Genomic DNA, 22,150 nt, shown 5'->3' with positions numbered 1-22,150 from the left:
CCCCCTTTATCCTAAAAAGCCCTGGACACTAGCACTTACTAAGTCTCATCAAGGACACATTTGTATGGGTTGTATATCATTAAGGGTCTTGCATTATTATAATCAAAACAAAGTACTAAACCCACTAGGGTCTAAGGGCTTTACAGTACCTGGTTAAATTAGTGCATAGCTAAGTTCCCATAACCTAAAAATAACATTATGGGAAGAAACTAATAGGGGATCAACCTCTAAAATATTAAATGGAAGATAGTCAATCAACAGCATTATGCCAGAAGAAAAGTCATGGAAGCACTTTAGGCCAACAAATTCCTCAGTTTTTCTAGTTTTTTCCCCCTAATCACTAAGCTTAGGAAATGCTAAAGGATAAATAAGTACAGTGGACCCCCGCATAACGATGGCATCACATAGCGATTTTTCCGCATAACGATTACTTTTATCGCAAAATTTTTGCCGCGCATACCGATTAAAAACCCGCTTACCGATTTTCGTCCGAGACGCGTCCAATGTGCCCTCAGCCAGCCTCACATGTGCCGCCCCGTCCCATTGTTTACCAGCCAGCCTCCGCGGTAACATCCAAGCATACACTCGGAATATTTCGTATTATTACAGTATTTTCGGTGCTGTTTCTGGAAAATAAGTGACCATGGGCCCCAAGAAAGCTTCTAGTGCCAACCCTACACCTCAAAGGGTAAGAATTACTATAGAGATGAAGAAAGAGATAATTGATAAGTATGAAAGTGGAGTGCGTATAGCCGACCTAGTCAAGCTGTACAAGAAACCCCAATCAACCATCGCTACTATTGTGGGCACCAGAAAGACAATCAAGGAAGCTGTTCTTGCCAAAGGTTCAACTGTGTTTTCGAAACAAAGATCGCAAGTGATGGAAGATGTTGAGAGACTCTTATTGGTGTGGATAAATGAAAAACAGCTAGCAGGAGATAGCGTCTCTCAAGCGATCATATGTGAAAAGGCTAGGAAGTTGCATGACGATTTAATTAAAAAAATGCCTGCAACTAGTGATGATGTGAGTGAATTTAAGGCCAGCAAAGGTTGGTTTGAGAGATTTAAGAAGCGTAGTGGCATCCATAGTGTGATAAGGCATGGTGAGGCTGCCAGTTCGGACCACAAAGCGGCTGAAAAATATGTGCAGGAATTCAAGGAGTACATAGAAACTGAAGGACTGAAACCTGAACAAGTGTTTAATTGTGATGAAACAGGCCTGTTCTGGAAGAAAATGCCAAGCAGGACCTACATTACTCAGGAGGAAAAGGCACTCCCAGGACATAAGCCTATGAAAGACAGGCTTACTTTGTTGATGTGTGCCAATGCTACTGGTGATTGCAAAGTGAAGCCTTTATTAGTGTATCACTCTGAAACTCCCAGAGCGTTCAGGCAAAAGAATGTCCTCAAGGATAATTTGTGTGTGCTGTGGAGGGCAAACAGTAAGGCATGGGTCACTAGGGAATTTTTCTATAACTGGTTACACCATGCATTTGCCCCCAATGTGAAAAATTACCTAACTGAAAAGAAATTAGAACTTAAGTGCCTCCTGGTGTTAGACAATGCCCCTGGTCATCCTACAGACATGGCAGAGCGACTTTATGGGGACATGAGCTTCATTAAGGTGAAGTTTTTGCCTCCTAATACCACTCCTCTCCTGCAGCCCATGGACCAGCAGGTTATTTCCAACTTCAAGAAACTGTACACAAAAGCTCTGTTTGAAAGGTGCTTTGTAATGACCTCAGAAACTCAACTGACTCTAAGAGAGTTTTGGAGAGATCACTTTAATATCCTCAATTGTGTAAACCTTATAGGTAAGGCTTGGGAGGAAGTGACTAAGAGGACCTTGAACTCTGCTTGGAAGAAACTGTGGCCAGAATGTGTAGACAAAAGGGATTTTGAAGGGTTTGAGGCTAACCCTGAGAATCCTGTGCCAGTTGAGGAATCCATTGTGGCATTGGGAAAGTCCTTGGGGTTGGAGGTTAGTGGGGAGGATGTGGAAGAGTTGGTGGAGGAGGACAATGAAGAACTAACCACTGATGAGCTGATAGATCAACTTCAAGAGCAAGAGGCCAGACCTGAGGAAACTGGTTCAGAGGAGGGGAGAGAGAAATTGAAGAAGTTGCCTACTACAAAGATAAAGGAAATCTGTGCTAAGTGGCTTGAAGTGCAAACCTTCATGGATGAAAATCACCCTCACACAGCTATTGCAAGCCGTGCTGGTGATTATTACACTGACAATGTTGTGAAACACTTTAGGCAAGTCATAAAGGAACGAGAGGTACAGGCCACTATGGACAGATATCTTGTGCGAAAGAAGTCCAGTGACTCTGAAGCTGGCCCTAGTGGCATTAAAAGAAGAAGGGAAGTAACCCCAGAAAAGGACTTACTACCTCAAGTCCTAATGGAAGGGGATTCCCCTTCTAAACACTAACACACACTCTCCCCTCCTCCCATCCCATCAATCATCACCAGATCTTCAATAAAAGTAAGTGTCATTTAATTGTGCATGCCTTTTTCAGTGTGTGTATTAAAATTAACATTTCATGTGGTAAAAAAAAATTTTTTTCATACTTTTGGGCGTCTTGCACGGATTAATTTTATTTCCATTATTTCTTATGGGGAAAATTCATTCGCATAACGATTATTTCGCATAACGATGAGCCCTCTTGCACGGATTAAAATCGTTAACCGGGGGTCCACTGTATTAAGTTTAGCAATCTACTAAATCATTCTGAATGAAAATTTTCACCACCACTGAAGGCTACACAGATTGTATAAAAATGTGGTGTAATCTGAAAAATTCTGAACGCCCATTCATGCAGCATCTGGACAAGATTAGTGAAATTACCAATTCAGTGAAAAATGCTATTAGCATGAGTATTTAGTATCCTTTGGAGAAAACTTGGATCTACTGTAGGTAAAATTACAGAGGCTCTAAAAAGTAAAGACAGCTCTTTGCATAAAAAAGGCAGTCAAGCACTGACATTACACTTTAGTCTAAAGGTAAGATGCCAAATTACAAATTCTATGGAATAGAACAGCTTACACAACTCAAATTAGCTTGGAATTACAGTAGTCACAAATACTGAACCATTATAACAGTATTAGCATTGAAGAAAAACCATAGTATACACCGATTTAGCAAGAGCATTGGACAAATGCACAACAATGAGGGGTATGTATAATGGTGAAAGAAAGTGGGTATTTAGCTTTCTGATAAAAAAAAAAATCTCAGTACCCCAAGGGACATTCCTGGAGCCTTTACTGTATCCTATCAGACATGGGGGGAAAGTTTTATCACTTACACATACCAAAATAACCATGAAAGTCACTGCAAGACATGGAATAATTGTAAGATAAGCAAACAAGTCTTCCAGCAAGCAATGAATAGCATTAGTGACAAGGTCCAACTGCTTAGATATGGGAAAATAAAAATTAGCTGAAAAAGGAACATTAAGTCCTGGGTGTAATGTTAATTGACCTATCTTTTAAACAAGGCAAATGTCAGTAGCCAGGAAAATGATGGGTGGATACTGAAGTTTCCAAACAGGGAAAATAATGATGCCCTCAAGTACTATTTAATGTTGACTGTTCTTTTTCAGGGCAGATCATTTACAGCCCTGAATCAGAAAAGCATTCAAATTACTGAAAATTCCTGAACATGTACTCTGGAGATGCATAATCTATGTGGGGAGGGTATTTTGGGGCATAGTCCCAATCAGCACACTGCCTATTAACATACTGGAGTGAGAAAGCAGAAAATGTAAACATCCAGGCAACTGCAAGGATACAAAAAGATAACATTGTATCAATGTCTGTAGGCCCAGACTAACATCTTGTCAGAGATCAAACTTTTTTTTTTTTTTTTTTTTTTTTTAACCCTTTGAGGGTCCATCTCAGTTCTACGGCTTTGAAGCCAGGGTCCAAGCGTAGTACATCACGAGCTCAGCTCACTCATAAGCTGTGAGTGGTAAATTTGGGCCTTGATATGAGAGTGCATCTATGTGGTAAGTGTACACCACATGTAAATCCTGCAGCACAGTGCATAACGAGGAAAAAAAATGCTACTTTTTGGATTAAGAGTGAGTTCATGGTGCATTTTCCTATGGTTTTTACAGTTGCATTCGCAGTTTCTTGGTCTCGTTTGATAGAATGGAAGATATATTACAGAAATAGAGATGATTTTGATTGGTTTTAGCGAAAATAGCTTGAAACCGAGCTCAAAGTAGAAGAAATATTTATTTTTCCCGATGTTCAAGAGTAAACAAATCACATCACACATCCAATACACATCAGCTGGTGGGTCTGTGTGCATGAATATTTATACATTACAATATGGCTTAACAGTAAAATGTTATTTTAGTGCCAGGAATGCCTGCATTGTTTATTCAGGACCCTATTTAGAAATTTGAATATTCTGAACTGTGAAATCAGCCAAATTACAAATTTCCAATCACTTTATTGGGTAGTTGAAATAGTCAGAGAGAGTGTCAATGTCCAGCAACTAAACCAACATTTCCTCATTACCTCTCCTATATTACACTTGCCCTCCAGTCTGAATAAAAAAATAAAAAAAAAAAATCGAAGATTTACCCCATTTCTGATAAAATATAAGCAGGAATTATTGGTCATGGCATCCCAATAAATTGAATTAGACTAGTAAAATCCCATAAAACTGACCTAGAGTAGGAAAAGGGGGGCCTTACCAGTCTTCAGGAAAGTCACTATTTTAAACTTTTCTCATCTTGCACTGCATGGGGCAGTTGCACATTCACTATGCAGACATTCTATCCTGCCTAGGCCAAAATTTACTGCTCACAGCTCAATCTTGAGGGAGTCGAGCTCAAAGTGGCGTCAATAACTGCAATCTACATGACGGTGAAAGTTAAAATGCAAATTGTCACAAGACAAAGATGCGAGGATATTAACTTTTCTTTTAGAACTAAAGTTTTATTTTCACATATGAATAACAGGATAATTATTACCCTGCAATAATTTAAAAATCTAATAAATTGGGCACAATTGGTCCCTAAATGAACCTTTACCTCAAAGATATATAAGTAACCTTTATGAGCATTCTGATCTATTCAAAGAATGAATGCATTAAGTGATATAGGGACATTTCATCAGATCTCATTTCCCACAGGATCGCAATGCCAAAACTTTAAAATACTCTCAAACTTAAAATATTTTTAATGACCCATTTTGTACTCTGAAGAGAAAATGGTATTAAAATTCAAACAAACTACTGTACTTTAACACCACACAGACACTTATAAAAAGAATCAATTACAAGACCTTATCCACCATACCCCTGCTGTTCCTTAACTAATTCCTACTCAAGAAGCCTTTACTGATGTAAATATAGAAAAATAGGTACTTTTAAGCTATTTGGAAGTACAAAGACATTTAGGCATTACTGAAGCACATGAAATACTACTAGGGAATACATGAGCTGCTCTAACACTTATATATGACCACTGGAAAAATTATTCCAGTTACCATGCACTGCAGGCAGATTGTACAGTATATCAAATGTATCCTATGATGGATAAGGTTTAAATCCGTATTTTAAAGGCAGCCAATGTAGGGGTGTGATGGTGGCCTTTAATTTCACTAAAATATTTACTCTGCTTCTTCAGCAGATTCTTCAGAGGCATCTTCCTTGGCAGCATTCTTTGCAGGACGCCCACGCTTTCCCTGTAAAATATTTCAATGACTACTCTGTCCACCCAGGCACTATTTACTCATCACATTTACCACTTTCTTTGGATTAGCAGTAGCTATTCTGAAATATTGTATGAAGAAAGTTCCAATGATGTCCCCTTCCCCTCCATATCCCTATATTATTCATAGTTTATTCTCTATAAGGATTACAATGCTGAGTTTACAGAATTTGGTTATTGTGTGGTTTACATGTAGTAAAATAATGATTACAGAGTGTACCACTAGAACACCTAGCATGGCTAGGCATTTCGGGCAGACTTTAGTTTAATTCTTAATTTTAAAATATTACAAAATATGAGGCAAGTTGGTATTATGGCTAAGTGACTAAATACTAGTTTGAGTTTAGCAATGTGAATGCTTTTGTTTTGGCACAGTACAGTTTCAGTATTGGAGTATCACAGGATTCATTATTTTAAGATTGAGATTAATATTTCTGTTTATGGTCAAATGGGTGTGAACCACCAGGTGGTATCCGTGTAGTTAGTTGACGGGGTGTATCAGGGAGATGAGATGTTTTCTAATGGTAGTTTTGAAGGTGATGAATGTGTGTGCAGTTCTAGAGTTCTCAGGTAGGGTGTTCCAGATCTTAGGGCCTTTGACATACATTGAATTTTTGTAAAGGTTTAGTCGGACATGGGGAATGTCGTAGAGATGTTTGTGTCTGGTGTTATGCCTGTGGGTTGTCAACTATCAAGAAAGCATTTTAGGTCAAGGTTGATATTGGAGTTTAAGGTCCTGTAGATGTAGACTGCACAGTAGTAAGTGTGGATGTACTGAACAGGGAGTAAGTTTAGATCTATGAAGAGTGGGGGGGGGGGGGGGGGGTGTGTTGCCAGGGATGGGATTTAGTGATTCTTACTGTGGCTTTTTGTTGGGTTATTATTGGCTTTAGGTGTGTTGCTGCAGTTGATCCCCAAGCACAAATAGCATAGGTGAGGTATGGATAAATAAGCGAGTGGTATAGTGTGAGAAGGGCATTTTGTGGCACGTAGTATCGTATCTTGGAGAGGATCCCAACCGTTTTGGATACTTTTTTGGTTGTGTGTTGGATATGGGTGCTGAAATTCAGGTTGTTGTCAAGGTATAGGCCTAGGAATTTGCCCTCATTATGTCTGGTAATTAGTGTGTTGTCGATTTTAATGTTAATTTGTGCATCTCCTGCTCTGCTACCAAACATAATATAGTAGGTTTTGTCAGTGTTAAGCGTAAGTTTATTGGCTGTCATCCAAGTCGATATTTTGATCAGCTCCTCGTTAACAATGGTGTTGAGGGTGGCAAGATTAGGGTGAGAGATGACATAAGTCGTGTCGTCAGCAAAGAGAATGGGTTTCAGGTGTTGGGATACGTTTGGAAGATCATTGATGTATATAAGGAAGAGCAGGGGACCAAGGACACTTCCCTGCGGAACTCCAGTATCAAGTGGCCGTGTTGTTGATGCTGTGTCTTTAATGGCGACATACTGATACCTATTAGTAAGGTGAGATTTGAAATAAGCAAGCGCATGGCCTCTTATACAGTAATGGTCAAGTTTGTGGAGTAGGATGCCGTGGTCTAATGTGTCAATAGCTTTTCTTAGATCAATAAAAATTCCTAGTGGATATTCCTTATTTTCCAATGCTGTGTAAAGCAGATCTAGCATTTTTATGATTGCATCATTAGTGCTTTTATTTTTCCCGAATCCAAATTGGCAGGGGTTGAGGATGTTTTGTGCCGTTATAAATGAATATAGTCTCCTGTGCACGAGTTTCTCAAAGATTTTGAATAGCAATGGTAAGTTTGATATTGGCCTATAGTTGTTTAAGTCTGTAGGGTCACCACCTTTATGTATTGGTGTAACCCTTGCCATCTTGGGTAGTTTCGGGAAGGTGCTAGTTTCTAGTGACTTGTTAAAAAGTAACGAAATAGCATGCGAAAGGACATGGGCCGCTCGCTTGTACAGTCATGGTGGGACACGCGACAGATTCCCCCCCCCCCCCCCCCCCCCCCGAGTTATTTTTAAGTGACTTTATAATCTCGGTGACTTCCGTGGGCTCAGTTGGTGCAAGATAGAAGGAATTTGGGAAATGCCCATCTAGGTAGTCCCTGGCATGGGCATTGGTATGTGGGATTTTATTGGCGAGATTAGATCCTATGGTTGAGAAGAAGTCATTTATCTTGGTAGCTGTGTCAGTGGGATGTAGTGGTGTTTCATTATGTTTAGTTAGGACAATATTCTTGGTTTTTTTTTCAGTTTGTGGGTCCCTAGAATCTGAGTGTGTGTTTTCCAGGTCTTTTTTATATCTCCTCTAGTGTCTGTGAATCTACTGGAGTAGTATAGTTGCTTGGCTTTCTTTATTACTTTGGTGAGAACTGATGAAGTGTTTAAGAATATCTTTGTGTATTAAGCCCTGTCTATATTGCTTTTCATATTGGTGTTTCTTGTCAATGGATTTCAGAATGGTGCTGGTTAGCCATGGGCAACCAAGCCGTTTGTTTGTGATCTGTTTCGCTTTTATAGGACAATGTTTGTTGTATAGTCTAAGTAATTTGTTAAGAAAAATGTCTGTCCAGTCATCAATACCATTGGCCTTGGAGAATTCTGTAGGCCAGTCAACAGTCTCTAGGTCAGCTGTGAACTTCCTTATTGAGGCCTCGTCATGGAGTCTAAATGAGACTTTGTTGTATTCAAGTGGTTTACTAATGTTTGTCAGGAGGAAGGTAGGGTAGTGGTCTGTAGTGCTATCTGTGATTATCCCTGATTTAAGGGGGGCTAGTATATTGGTCCATATGTGGTCTATTATGGTTGCACTTGTCTCAGTAAGCCTAGTTGGTTTAGTTATAGTTGGTACGAGAAGTTTGTTCATATTGTTGATGAAATCAGTTACAGGCGGATCATCTAGTATGCCAAGGTTGATGTTGAAGTCTCCAGCTAAGAGAAGGTGGTGCTTATTTGTCTGTTTGTTATTAGTGACTAATTTCTCACTGAAATTTGGGATGTTTGTGTGAGGTATCCCGTAAATGGCACCGATTGTTATAGGTGTCTTAAGTTTTTTTACAGTAAAATTAGCAAAAATGTATTCCCCATATTCATCACTAAAGCAAGTGGTGCTAATACAAGATAATTGGTTAGAGTAATAGATTGCAATACCACCCCCAACTTGGTTTGGTCTGCAGTTGTGAATTGCTGTGTATCCTGGTAGAGGGTAGATATCTATTGTGTCCTGCTTAAGCCAGGTCTCGGTAAGAATAATGCAGGAGAAGGGTGTCTTTAGTGATTCAAGGAGTGCCAGGAGGTCATCATAGTGTTTGCTTAAGGACCTGATGTTGTAGTTAAGTACTGATAGACTTTTAGCATTGTTTAGAATAGTGCTGGCTTGTGATGCTGTGTAATAAAGGCAGTTACTTTCCAATAGGTTTTGATTGGGTGTCAGATTATGGAGGTTTAGATCAGGGTCAACGTGATCAATCATCTTCTAGGTTTAAATTATGGTTATTTATATCCTGAGTTGTGTGTTGTTCTAGTACTGATATCTGTAGTGGTGGGAAGTTTGGACAAGTATATAGCTAGAGTATTTTGGTCATATAGAGTATAGTCACTAGTACACATAATGAAGTTGATGTTGTCTGTGTTGTGCTGGAATGAGCTAAAGTACAACTAGGTATAAACTAGTAATATAAAAATACAAATTAAAAATAGAACAAGACTCTCCCTTGTAATTGCACTAAGGTCTAATATAATGACTTTTATGGAGTCTGTTTTGAGCTAGAATGAGCTATAGTACAACTAGGTTTAATCTAATATAAAAATACAAATTAAAAATAGCACCAGTCTCTCACTAGTAATTGCACTATGGTCTAATAGTGAATTTGGTATTGACTATGTATTGAGCTAGAATGAGCTATAGTACAACCGAGTTTAATCTTGTTGACAAGAATTAAGAGTATAACTAGATTTAAATTGACAGGATAAAATACACAAGTTAAGGTAGCAAAAGAATAATAAAAAATAAAAATAAAAATGCTAGTAAGATGGTAGACATGATAATATAAAAGTTGTAGTTGAAAATACTAGTTTAAAAAAGTATAGAATAAAAATGGTCAATAAAAGAAGTTTACAATAAGTTTGGTCAATATAGTTTAAAGCAAAATTGGGCAATAATAGGGATTTTAGAATAAAATTGGGCAATTGAGTATTTCTTAAAGTGAGGTAGAATTATTGAGGACAAGTTATGGTTAGTTTATAAAAAAATAAGATAGAACAGTGATGTGGTAAGTTGTAAAAAAGGAGATGGGGATTAATGCCAATGTCTAATTTTACTCTTAAAATTTACACAATCTTTAATGTCCCACCAGACTAAGCAATTATTTGTTACTTTTCACAGTGCCAAATGCTCATTATCTCCATTTGTCTAGTAGTTAGATTTTATTATCAATCTTATTAAATGCCTTCAAGATGCAGTGATGTAAATGTTTTGTACCATTTGCACATTGCTGAATAAACAATACCACAGGTGGGGGCTTGAACCTGCAGTTGAAGCCACTTACCCATAGCATTTAGCCACTGGAGTTTACCTGGAGAGTTCCGGGGGTCAACGCCCCTGCAGCCCGGTCTGTGACCAGGCCTCCTGGTGGATCAGAGCCTGATCAACCAGGCTGTTACTGCTGGCTGCACGCAAGCCAACGTACGAGCCACAGCCCGGCTGGTCAGGAACCGACTTGAGGTGCTTGTCCAGTGCCAGCTTGAAGACTGCCAGGGGTCTGTTGGTAATCCCCCTTATGTATGCTGGGAGGAAGGTGAAGAGTCTCGGGGCCCCTGACTTATTGTATGGTCTCTTAACGTGCTAGTGACACCCCCGCTTTTCGTTGGGGGGATGTTGCATCGTCTGCCAAGTCTTTTGCTTTCGTAGTGAATGATTTTTCGTGTGCAAGTTCAGTACTAGTCCCTCTAGGATTTTCCAGGTGTATATAATCATGTATCTCTCCCGCCTGCATTCCAGGGAATACAGGTTTAGGAACCTCAAGCGCTCCCAGTAATTGAGGTGTTTTATCTCCGTTATGCGCGCCGTGAAGGTTCTCTGTACATTTCCTAGGTCAGCAATTTCACCTGCCTTGAAAGGTGCTGTTAGTGTGCAGCAATATTCCAGCCTAGATAGAACAAGTGACCTGAAGAGTCATCATGGGCTTGGCCTCCCTAGTTTTGAAGGTTCCCATTATCCATCCTGTCATTTTTCTAGCAGATGCGATTGATACAATGTTATGGTCCTTGAAAGTGAGATCCTCCGACATGATCACTCCCAGGTCTTTGACGTTGGTGTTTCGCTCTATTTTGTGGCCAGAATTTGTTTTGTACTCTGAAGAAGATTTAATTTCTCGTGTTTACCATATCTGAGTAGTTGAAATTTCTCATCATTGAACTTCATATTGTTTTCTGCAGCCCACTGAAAGATTTGGGTGATGTCCACCTGGAGCCTTGCAGTGTCTGCAATGGAAGACACTGTCATGCAGATTCAGGTGTCATCTGCAAAGGAAGACACAGTGCTGTGGCTGACATCCTTGTCTATGTCGGATATGAGGAGGAACAAGATGGGAGCGAGTACTGTGCCTTGTGGAACAGAGCTTTTCACCGTAGCTGCCTTGGACTTTACTCTGTTGACAACTACTGTGTTCTGTTAGTGAGGAAATTATAGATCCATCGACCGACTTTTCCTGTTATTCCTTTAGCACGCATTTTGTGCGCTATTACGCCATGGTCACACTTGTCGAAGGCTTTTGCAAAGTCTGTATATATTACATCTGCATTCTTTTCGTCTTCTAGTGCATCTAGGACCTTGTCGTAGTGATCCAATAGTTGAGACAGACAGGAGCGACCTGTTCTAAACCCATGTTGCCCTGGGTTGTGTAACTGATGGGTTTCTAGATGGGTGGTGATCTTGCTTCTTAGGACCCTTTCAAAGATTTTTATGATATGGGATGTTAGTGCTATCGGTCTGTAGTTCTTTGCTGTTGCTTTACTGCCCCCTTTGTGGAGTGGGGCTATGTCTGTATGCAGTACATTCATATTTTTTTTATTCAGCCTCCCTCATTCATTGCAAACTTATCTAGAACAAGTCAAAACCACAAGTGAAAATTCACAGGTAACCCACAATTTGGGGAGTGAGAGGAAAGAAAAGCAAGCCAAGACAGGTCAGGTGTAGAGATGAGGTAGCTGGTAACATCAAATCAAATGTGACGTAAAAACATTTGGCTATACACAGAGTAGCATAAACCAGGCACAAGATTGTATAAAGAATGGTGTACAACTTATGCCTCTGAAGGCACAAGTATGATAGATCTGGAAGAGAACCAGCTTATAAAATCAGTGATCTAACAACCACAAAGCATTTGTATCACTTGTCCATTTAAGTGGCCAAAAGGAAGTAACCAATTTCCCCCAACACAATGGAAGGGAAGAGCAGCAGGAAAGAAAAAAAAATGTTGAAAATATGAACCAGGAGTGTATTACTTTGGTAAAATATATTTAGTATCTAGGATGATGGGTGTGGATTAAATAAATAATAGCAAGGAAAATTAAGGGTTTCACAGGTACAATCAGATGAAGACAGAGGAACCCCTCATGCACATTAAAATAAAGGCATTAGGAAAGAAACTGCAGCAAGACTTTGCATCTTACGGATGGGCTGATCACTCAACAGTCTCTAATGACAAGTGTGCAGTTTTAGAAAATCATATAAAAGGCTTGGAAAATATTAAAAGTGCAAACTGGAGCAAGGACTATAATACAGAGGTAATAGTTATCAATGCCAACCTACCTGCTTTGTCAAATATAATTAAGAACTAGCAGAATTAAGGATGAAAATGTAGAAAAAGAAGCTATCACAGCAGGGAGCTGAATGTCAGATATGGTTCTTTTTGGCATACCACTTAACTGGGGGGGGGGGAGAAAGACGAGATTTCCAATTAAAAAAAAAACTTGCTAGCACCAACTCATTCAAAACACTTAATACCATAATGGAGGAAGCAGTGCCAGAATACCATTACAAATTGGGGGATGCATAACATTATAAAGGGGTGGGGGGGTCAATACCAGAAAATATTTTCTCCAAACTGGTAGAAGGGAACACAAGGGGTTAAAAAGAAGAGCTAACAGTTCTTAAAGTGACAGTAAGCACCGAAAAATGGATGCCATGAGCGTAACTACTCCTGTAGCCAAAAAATGAGTCATCACCCTGACAAGCAAGCAGTTAAGAATGTAGCTAAAGTAATCAAATTTTAATTAACATTTTAAGAATATCAGCTATTTTAATTTGAGCAAACAAAATTCTAGAAATCTTAAAGAACATCTTTATCCTTAGCCAGGATATTTATTTACATGAAAAAAAAAGTTTGTATGTACATCTTTGGTCCCTAAGGCACAAGACAATTTTCAATAAAAATTACCTATAAAAAAATGAGTTCAATTTTTGTTGTGTTGTGCAACCATAAACTATGTATATTGAACATCCTACTTAGATTTTGTATAGCCTCAAATGTACTTTTGTATAATTAAGATACTAGTTCAGAAAGTCAAAATCATACCGAGCCTTTTCCTGTGGCACCCTTCTTCCCTTTGTTTTTGCTACCCTTTGGGCGACCTCTGCCTCTCTTTGGAGTGCTAGCACCATCAGCTTCAGTGGATTTGCGTTTAGTAGCAACAACCTTCTCACTTTCTGGCTTTGGGGGACGTCCACGCTTGCGCTTGGGACTGTCTACTGGAGTGTCTTCTGCCATTGTTTATATTCTGAAATTTTAATTATGTAAAAATTATTGTACACACTATATGGTATGCATGCACTTGCAAACAATTTAAATATCTTCAAAAGACCAAACATTTTATCTCGAGATATTATAATGGTAGTGTAACTGTACCCAAACAAACTTTAGTCTACAGAAGACATGTATATTACTAGTTTCAGATCAGCAGAAACTGGATATCAATATTGCTATATAATAAAATGAATTATTTTTTTTATGCTGTATGTAGCTCAGTATATAAAACAGTTACAGGTCTCACAGTGACAATTCTAGGTACATACATTCTAGGTTATATCAAAACATTACCTTTCAAAATCAATAATGAATATGAAAATTTTTAAACTTACTTAAGTGCACTACACAGCAATATGATACATTTGAAAACAAGCACCACACCCATTAAGGTATAAAAAAAAAATGCTGAACAGCATCAGTGCCTCCCAGACTACATAAGCCTATCACAAATGATATACAATGTTGACAAGTTAGAGGTAGACAACACTGGCCAAGATATGAAAGTGTTGCACATGGGTCTTACTCGTCTACATTAACCTACAGACACTGATACATTCGGCCCTATTTTTTTATATTTTATATGTAAACAAAGGGCCTATATAATCCTCCGGGTTTAGCGCTTCCCCCTTGATTATAATAATGTCCTGTAATGGGAATCTTCAAGAACAAGTAGCGTCTAAAGCAAATGCTTTTAATCAAAAGCGGCAAGAGTGGGACCATAGGCCTACTGAAGTGCTTAGTTCTGGCTCTCAATCCCTAGTAATTTGAGTTATGAAGTTGCAACCCTTTAAGGGGTAACTGAAGACCAGCGAAGGGCCTTCATGCAAGGAATTTATATACTCTTTATTAATGGCACCCTTCTCCCATTCCCTGGCACTATCACCAGTTTCAGACCCGCAAAAACAATTTAACGAAAGAATATTCAGTTAAATCTGAGCCATTTTACGAACGAGTGTTAAATCCCTACTTGTAAGATTATTATAATCAAGGGGGAGCACTAAACCCGTAGGATTATGTAGACCTACCTGTAAGAAAAGTGCTCAATGACCCATACAGGTTTAGTGCTTCTAAGTTTCCTGTACTAGTAAGACAATGCATAAATATCTCGGAACTAGACTGACTTTTAGAAGCGTAACGAAAACTGGAATACATCAGATTAAAGACAATACATTTTTTCCATAACAAAGTTTACAATTTACATGATCGAAGTAACCCAAGGACTCATAAAAATAGCGATAAGCACTTCCACCCATGACGATCACTTCTCGGCGCCATTTTCTAAACGTACGCCAAGAAATTGAAAATTCAAAACGCAAAAAATCCACGCCCGCGCTCACTTTAATGATTTAGAAGAGAATGTTTAAAGTAACTTCTTGTACTGCGCGCTAAAACGTCGGATACTTTGGCGGGAGATTCGATGTTGGCGCGCGAGGGAAGAAGCGTCGTGATACAGCCGCCATCACCGGCTGTGTTACCTCCACCCCGGCTGACACTACTCTTCAATCTTCCCTTAAATTCCCCCTCAAACACCAACGCCCGACCACCGTAACCACCTCGCACACATGCATTAACATCGGGACTACATGGGGAAATAATTACAAGGCGAAATTAGCAGTGTTATAGGGGGAAAAATGGAGATTTACTCACGCAGTGAGTGGAGTTAACTTGGTGGTAAGGCGTCTAGTGGGGCTGTGGAGGCAAGCTTGCCGCGCGCGGGTCCTGGCGGGCGGCATCACCCAGCGAGCCCAGCTTCAAAATATTTTCTCTTATTATTTACACCATAACTCCCTTTCTCAAATGACCTCGTGTTATTTTTAAAAAGTAGCTTAATGCTCCTAATATATTATTAAAATGGTTTTTGGCCGGTTGGGGAGGTCTCTAGCTGTAAAATAAATAATTGGTGAAGGCTGAAGTTATTTGATGGATATTTTCGGCGTCAGGGTAGGAGGTCGGGAAAAAATTTATTATGGATATATTTCGTATTTCCAAGACTCTAAATTATATCTAAAAAATAGAATATACACTAGGGTATTTTTGTATATTTTTGTTACATTTTAGTACGTGTTATATGACGAGAAATAAATTATTCCGTTTAATCCAGGGAAAAACCGAAGTCTTCTCTACGACACTCCACAGATATATTTCCACGATTTTCGTGGTATTTATCACTTTTTTTTCCATGCAAAATATACGATATTTTTTTTTAAATATTTTAATTTATTTACTTCATCTATTATCCCTTAACATAAGAGCAAAATGGCTTACTTTAGCAAGGTCAATATTATTCTCTGGTTAATATTAATCAATGGTGTGCTAGATCGGCTGGCTTGACGACACCCCGCAGATATTTCAAGCCAACGGTTACCCACTTTTAAACTAACCTAAAAATTGCAATAGATGCATTCCTTGCACTAAACACGGGATATAGTAAGGCTATGAACAGAGGTGTGTTCTGCCATCTTGCAATAGGGCTCCATGGTGCAGCAATGGCGTCAATGATGTATTTTCAAATTATGGTGAAAATTCATATATTCTGTTAGTTTGTTTACATATGTTCATTATTATGATCACTTATTGAGCAGTTTTTAATCGTTAAGGTAAAATCAATACTGGAAAAGTTTAAAAAACTATATTTTTTTTTGTTAGAAACTTTTTGGTTGCTGCGTAATCCCGAAAAATATGCCCGTATCCCAAAAGTCCAGCTCCCAATACCTCACTGAAGGCAAAAAAAATAATACAGAGTGCAACATAAGTTTCTAATGATGTTAAAAACCAGCGCTGAAGATTTCTACGTGATTACCTGTAGGCAATTTCCGGGGTCAGCGCCCCCGCGGCCCAGTCACAGACCTGGCCTCCTGCCTCCTGCCCTGAAACCAACACTCAGAAGAGCTAGTAACAAGTTATCGCGTGAAAATTAATATCCTAATTTCATCAATAAGGATATGAAAGTATCACAACCCATAACCTGGAGTTTACCTGGAGAGAGTTTCGGGGGTCAACGCCCCCGCGGCCCGGTCGGTGACCAGGCCTCATGGTGGATCAAAGCCTGATCAACAAGGCTGTTACTGCTGACTGCATGCAATCCAACGTACGAGCCACAGCCAGACTGGTCAGTGCCTGCTTGAAGACAGACAAACCTTTCACTCAGATTCACCAAGATACACTAGCGATTTCTAGTTAGGTCACAGATGTCAGTATCTCAATTGTTATTCTTCTTCTTCTTCTTCTTCTTCTTCTTATTATTATTATTATTATTATTATTATATGCTGTATAGCCCTTGTGGCTTAGCGCTTCTTTTTGATTATAATAATAATAATTATTATTATTATTATTATTATTATTATAATCAAGGGGAAGCGCTAAACCCATAAGATTATACAGCGCCTGTGGCGGGATATGGAAGGTATTCAGGCTTAATTCAGGGAACTGGAGCACAGATCCAATTCCCTAGATCTTGAGCCCCTCACCAGCGTCAAGGAACCTTCCTTGAGGGGTCAATATCTCAAAATACACCAGCACTTTAAGTCGGAGGCCGCTCAGAAGTTACATTTTTAAGTAGTCGGAGTTTAAAGTTTGAAGCCGATTGGATGAGGCATTGACAAATTATCGAATGAAAGTCAACATTTCAATTCTCCAATTTTCAATCAAATAACAATTTGGGACCCACAGCCTGGAACGCAGGCAAGAAAGATGCATCATAAAATACACTTGGAAAATCCTAAAGGGATTAATCCCAAATCTGCACACGGAAATCACTCCCTACGAAAGCAAAAGACTCGGCAGGCGGTGCAACATCCCCCCAATGAAAATCAGGGGCCAGAGGCACCACGAGTACACTAAGAGACAACACAATAAGTGTCAGGGGCCCATGACTGTTCAATTGCCTTCCTGCATACATAAGTGGGATTACCAATAGACTCCTGGTTGTCTTCAAGAGACACCTAAAGTCAGTCAGTACCTGACCAGCCGGGCTGTGGTTCATACGTCGGTTTTGTGTGCGGCCAGCAGTAACAGCCTGGTTGATCAAGCCCTGATCCACCGGGAAGCCTGGTCATGGACCAAGCCGCTGGGGCGCTGGCCATAAGAGGCATTTTTTTTTAATAAACTGGCAAGATCAAAACCCAGAATCTATACAAAGCTCCCTTTAAGGAAAAAAAAAAACACCAGCATTAAAAGTTGGAAGCCTACCAGACCTCCAAAAATCCAGGTTCATTAACCATGTTAATAAATTAGCAAATTTGTACCCACAAAGACTCAGTCCACTAGGTATCTCTCTTTTTTATAGGCTGAATCAGTTTAGAAGAGGCATATTCCATTTATTTTACGCAAAAAAAAAAACAAAAAAATACTGCGTTTTTTTTTAAATACAATCTGACAAATCGGCACCAACACACTCCAACAGCAATCCTAATTTTCTTCTAATTATGATGGATCAATGTAGAAAGTTTGAGGTGGTTCGAGGAGGCTCCCTCATGTTAACATCAGGAATGGTTTAAATAAAACTGACTTTAAGATCGTGGTTACACTGGCTTGAAGGTTTGACGTCGTAGACGACGGATGCCATGCTTATTTTGAGTTATGCTAATTCAAGTATCGTCTCTGAAGGATAATACGAGAAAACATCAGACAGAGCACTATGGAGGTCTTTTTTCTTTCTTTGTTGACTACTATTAGAAAGTTGAAGATTAATCTGTCCGCATTCTGAAGAATCTCAAAATATAACTATAAATACATGATTATAAAATAAAAAAGATATGAATTCAGATTTTTTACTATTTTGAATTCTATTGTGTACTATAAGCCCATAAAAAATTGTTAGTTCTAGGTTCAATTGGTTTTACTAAGGCAGTCCACAATGGGAGCATTTTTCTTTAGCAGTAGCGGATTAAACAAGGTGACGATCCGACAGAACCTCCAAAGTTTTCATAATAATAATAATAATAATAATAATAATAATAATAATACAAGACAGTTTCTCTCATCACATCCACATAAACCTGGTGTACCACAAGAATCAATTCTAAACCCGACCTTCTTCATGATATTTCTTTGCGACACTCCAAACACACATCCATTACTCATCTCGAATTATGATTATGATATTACTTTGACAACACTTTATTGTCCACTACAACAACTATACAGCGCACTAAAACATCTAATAACTGAATGCATGAATGAAACCTGCAACTTTCTTCAAGTCTTCAAAAAAAACGAATTCAGCAACTACCTACAATTATTACTGAGATCTGTATGAATTATGAAAGGGTACACAAATACCTGGGAATATATCTTGATTCGCCTCATCTGAAAAGATCACATCACACACCTCCAACAAGGTCAAAGTTTACAATACTCAAAGCCCAAACTGGTACATTATGGAAAATGCATCACAAAATCATTCTCCAACTCTACGCTACATACATCATAGCCAAAATGGCTACTGCTGCCAAGCGTATGTATCAGCAGCAGCATCAGACCCCCAAAATTGAAGACAATACAAAACAATGTCATGTGAATTATTTGCGGGGCTTACGTCCCTCACCTCTAATGGGTTTTCAAAGAGACACAACGCTCGTAAGCTTAGCCACAATAAGAGACATGTATGTGAACTACCTCTCATTCCGCGTTTCAACACATCAGACTCATCTATACCGTTCCAAGGCAAATCCTGTCATTATCTTTATGAACCCTTATGTTTCCCCCTACCTACAACCCTTTATAAAAAGGGTCCTACATAATATCTCTTCCCACCTACACATCTTTCAAAACTGTGAAAATTAACCAGCAGTTCAGCCTATTTCCCGTGGAACTACATTACTCCGAATTCAATAGCTCACCTTGATAATGACAATCCAAAAACAGCACCAAGTGAAACTCGAGTTTCCAATTTTACATCTACAATGCACAGCCTTCGCCTCGATACAAGACATATACATACAGATTACAAATCCTCAACAATACACCATCTGTGACGGTTTCGTTGTGAAATTCTCGCTTCCGTCTCAAAATAATGGGCTGAAAACTACCTAATAACATTTTTGTATTTATTTCTGAAGTATATGAGATTCATCAGATCCCTGTATTAAGCGACACACTGACAGAGGGCAATAATACAATTTGTAGAGATTCGAAAAAATAGAGCATGGATACTAAGCGATATTTACCTTAGAGTCTAAGGTAAATATCGCTCGAAAACCTGCAGGGAACGTGTATTTCCTTGCCTCACCCTCCTACATGAACACCACTCTCAAGGTTATAACATACCCGTTCAGTGGGTACCCGCACACTGCGGAGTCACACACAACGAAATAGTGATGAGCTTGGTAAAGCAATGCACAATACAACATTCGCTACCAACTCCACATAACAGCACGCAAAGGTACTCTTAAAACTATGATTACAAACAATTTCGTTGAAAACTGGAAAATGTCATGCTTATCAACACACTATGAACTATTAAAAATGCTGGGAAGTATGGAAACAAAGTTAGCAGCCCACATCTACAGGTACAGAACATATAAATGAAAACTGCACTCACTGCTGTTCCACCAGAAAAGATACATTTTCTCTTCCACTGTTTTCGATACGACTGTGCAAGAATTATCTGCAAATATGGCCTGGCCACGATGAACATCCCCTTCACAACTGAAAACATTCCAAGAGGTATAAAATTCACATTACACTTAAAGGACATTATAACTAAAGCTATAATCCAATTCCTCCGCACTTCCAACAAACTGGACAATATCTAGATACCACCAATAACATAGCATTTTCACTTGTTAGAGACAAGAAGAGCAGAAGGACGTTTACTGCCGCAAGCAACTGCAGTGACAACAAACATCCCTGAACCAACTCATCACTCCACATTACTACTTGTGTTGTCATCTGGAGAAAAAACATCTAAGCAAACTGCACATATCCTGAAGAAGAAGAAGAACAAGACTGGTGTTTCCTGTGGCCAATCTTTGGTAACTTGTAAATTATATTTGCACACGGGGATTCAGATTGGGGAACGGGGGGCCTTGAGCAGGCAAGTCACAGAGACATTTGACTTAATGAGTTTAGCTGATTTTCCTAACCCAATTACCATTTGAGCTATTTTGCTAACGATACTAGATCGATTGTTAAAGCATCGACCAAGTACATTTGTTAACATTTCACAACTAACTCACAGTTTGACGTGGAAACATTAGATGACATTCCATTCTCTAATCACGCCGTGGATGAGAGAAAAAAAAAAAAGGGAAGAAAGCCAGACGGCAGGTCAGGTGGAGGCAAGAGACAGCCAAGGTCAGGAGAGATGAGACAGCCGAGGTCAGTAGAGGTGAGGAGACAACCAAGGTCAAGAGGTAAGGAGACAGCCAGGGTCAGGAGAGGTGAGGAGAAAGCCGAGATCAGGAGGGGTAAGGAGACAACCAGGATCAGGAGAGGTGAGGAAATAGCCAGGATCAGATGTGAGGCGACAGGGGAGACAGCCAGGACAATTGAGGTGAGGAGACAGCTAGGATCAAGTCAACCTATCTCGAACATCGTTTATGATTCAGTATATTTCACTCTAATCCTGAAAAATATGTTATTACTTCAAGCTCTCGGATTTAAAATTGTTTCTTTATCCATGTGCTTTACACAACCTTAAAACAATGCAACAAAGAACTCAACATCAATGAAGAGAGAAAGAATTAATGCCTAAAACTGTGAGAGTATAACGTTTCTACTTATAATCGGATATGTCATAAAGGAAATCCTGGCACACACCCTGAGATAACAAGATACACTGGATGTTCTATTAAACTATGGTGGCATTATAAATGTAATGACCGAGTAAATTAGTCTAAAATGGAAAATTTTGAAATATTTGAAAATGGAATACAGTGGAGTGTAAAACGTACATAGATCGAAGGATGACAAAATTAATCTCCTGCTTCGGGAATTTTTTTATGAGGATATATTGAAAGTCTTACACTCTTTTTGAAAGGAGTAGAATGAATGATATTCAGTTGTTGAAGCAGAAGACAGTTATTATAATCAAGGGGAGCGCTAAACCCGTAGGATTATGCAGCGCCTGTGGGGGAAATGTGGAAGGTATTCAGGCTTAATTCAGGGAACTGAAGCACAGATCCAATTCCCTAGATCAAGAGCCCCTCACCAACGTCAGGAAACCTTCTTTGAGGAAGTAGAAGACAGGCATAAACAATGAAAATATATATTTGGTGGCGAGGATATCTAATCAAGAAAGACATCGAAACATTGGGTGCTAGTTGGATATATTTAGTTAGAGGATGTAGGAAAGTACGAGTTAGGCAATAGAGTTGTAGATGAGTATAACTACCAAGTATCGTTACTCTGCCTCTAATATTTTAACTACCGACCATAGAAAAGTTAAGTGGTTTATAAGAAAACTATTAAGTTTTTAAGTTAATACCTCAAGTAGCTTTACTAATAGGCAAAATAAATATACGAGTGAGAATGGTTGGCGTTGAGTTAGACCTGCCTAATATGTAGTCCGGGAAAATCAGGGAAAAAGTATTGAGCTAATTCACAATAAAAGAATATTTGGTAGGATCATTGGAATTGCGTTCTTAAACAATATACTACTAAACATTGTGATAAATATAAGGTAAACGTTTG

At 39.0% G+C, this 22,150-nt stretch overlaps 2 protein-coding genes across 3 annotated transcripts in view; one reads left to right on the top strand and one right to left on the bottom strand.

The window, feature by feature from the left end:
* TrpRS (Tryptophanyl-tRNA synthetase) overlaps window positions 1–22,150 on the top strand; it is a 92,259-nt gene that overhangs the window by 28,029 nt on the left and 42,080 nt on the right. The window lies entirely within an intron of this gene.
* D1 (D1 chromosomal protein) lies at window positions 4,933–15,300 on the bottom strand. 2 transcript variants are annotated; one of them, XM_053795253.2, is made up of 3 exons: window positions 15,163–15,300; window positions 13,285–13,486; window positions 4,933–5,703 (listed from the first exon to the last, which is right to left on the bottom strand). In XM_053795253.2, the coding sequence occupies exons 2-3, from the start codon at window positions 13,474–13,476 to the stop codon at window positions 5,629–5,631; spliced, it is 267 nt and encodes an 88-aa protein (XP_053651228.1). In that variant the 5' UTR covers window positions 13,477–13,486; window positions 15,163–15,300; the 3' UTR covers window positions 4,933–5,628. The 2 variants fall into 2 exon arrangements, with proteins under 2 accessions (XP_053651228.1, XP_053651229.1); XM_053795254.2 differs by lacking the exon at window positions 15,163–15,300 and adding an exon at window positions 14,853–14,997.

Source organism: Cherax quadricarinatus, chromosome 78, assembly GCF_038502225.1.
Source record: "Cherax quadricarinatus isolate ZL_2023a chromosome 78, ASM3850222v1, whole genome shotgun sequence".
Classification (NCBI taxonomy): Eukaryota; Metazoa; Arthropoda; class Malacostraca; order Decapoda; family Parastacidae; genus Cherax; species Cherax quadricarinatus.
Note: the sequence above shows the minus strand (reverse complement) of the source record. Positions and strands in the feature narration are given on the sequence as shown.

Coding starts and splice junctions, on each gene's coding strand:
- D1 (XM_053795253.2), bottom strand. CDS start 13,476: ATGGCAGAAGACACTCCAGTAGACAGTCCCAAGCGCAAGCGTGGACGT. Junction 5,704..13,284: donor GTGCCACAGGAAAAGGCTCG/GTATGATTTTGA, acceptor AATATTTTACAG/GGAAAGCGTGGGCGTCCTGC.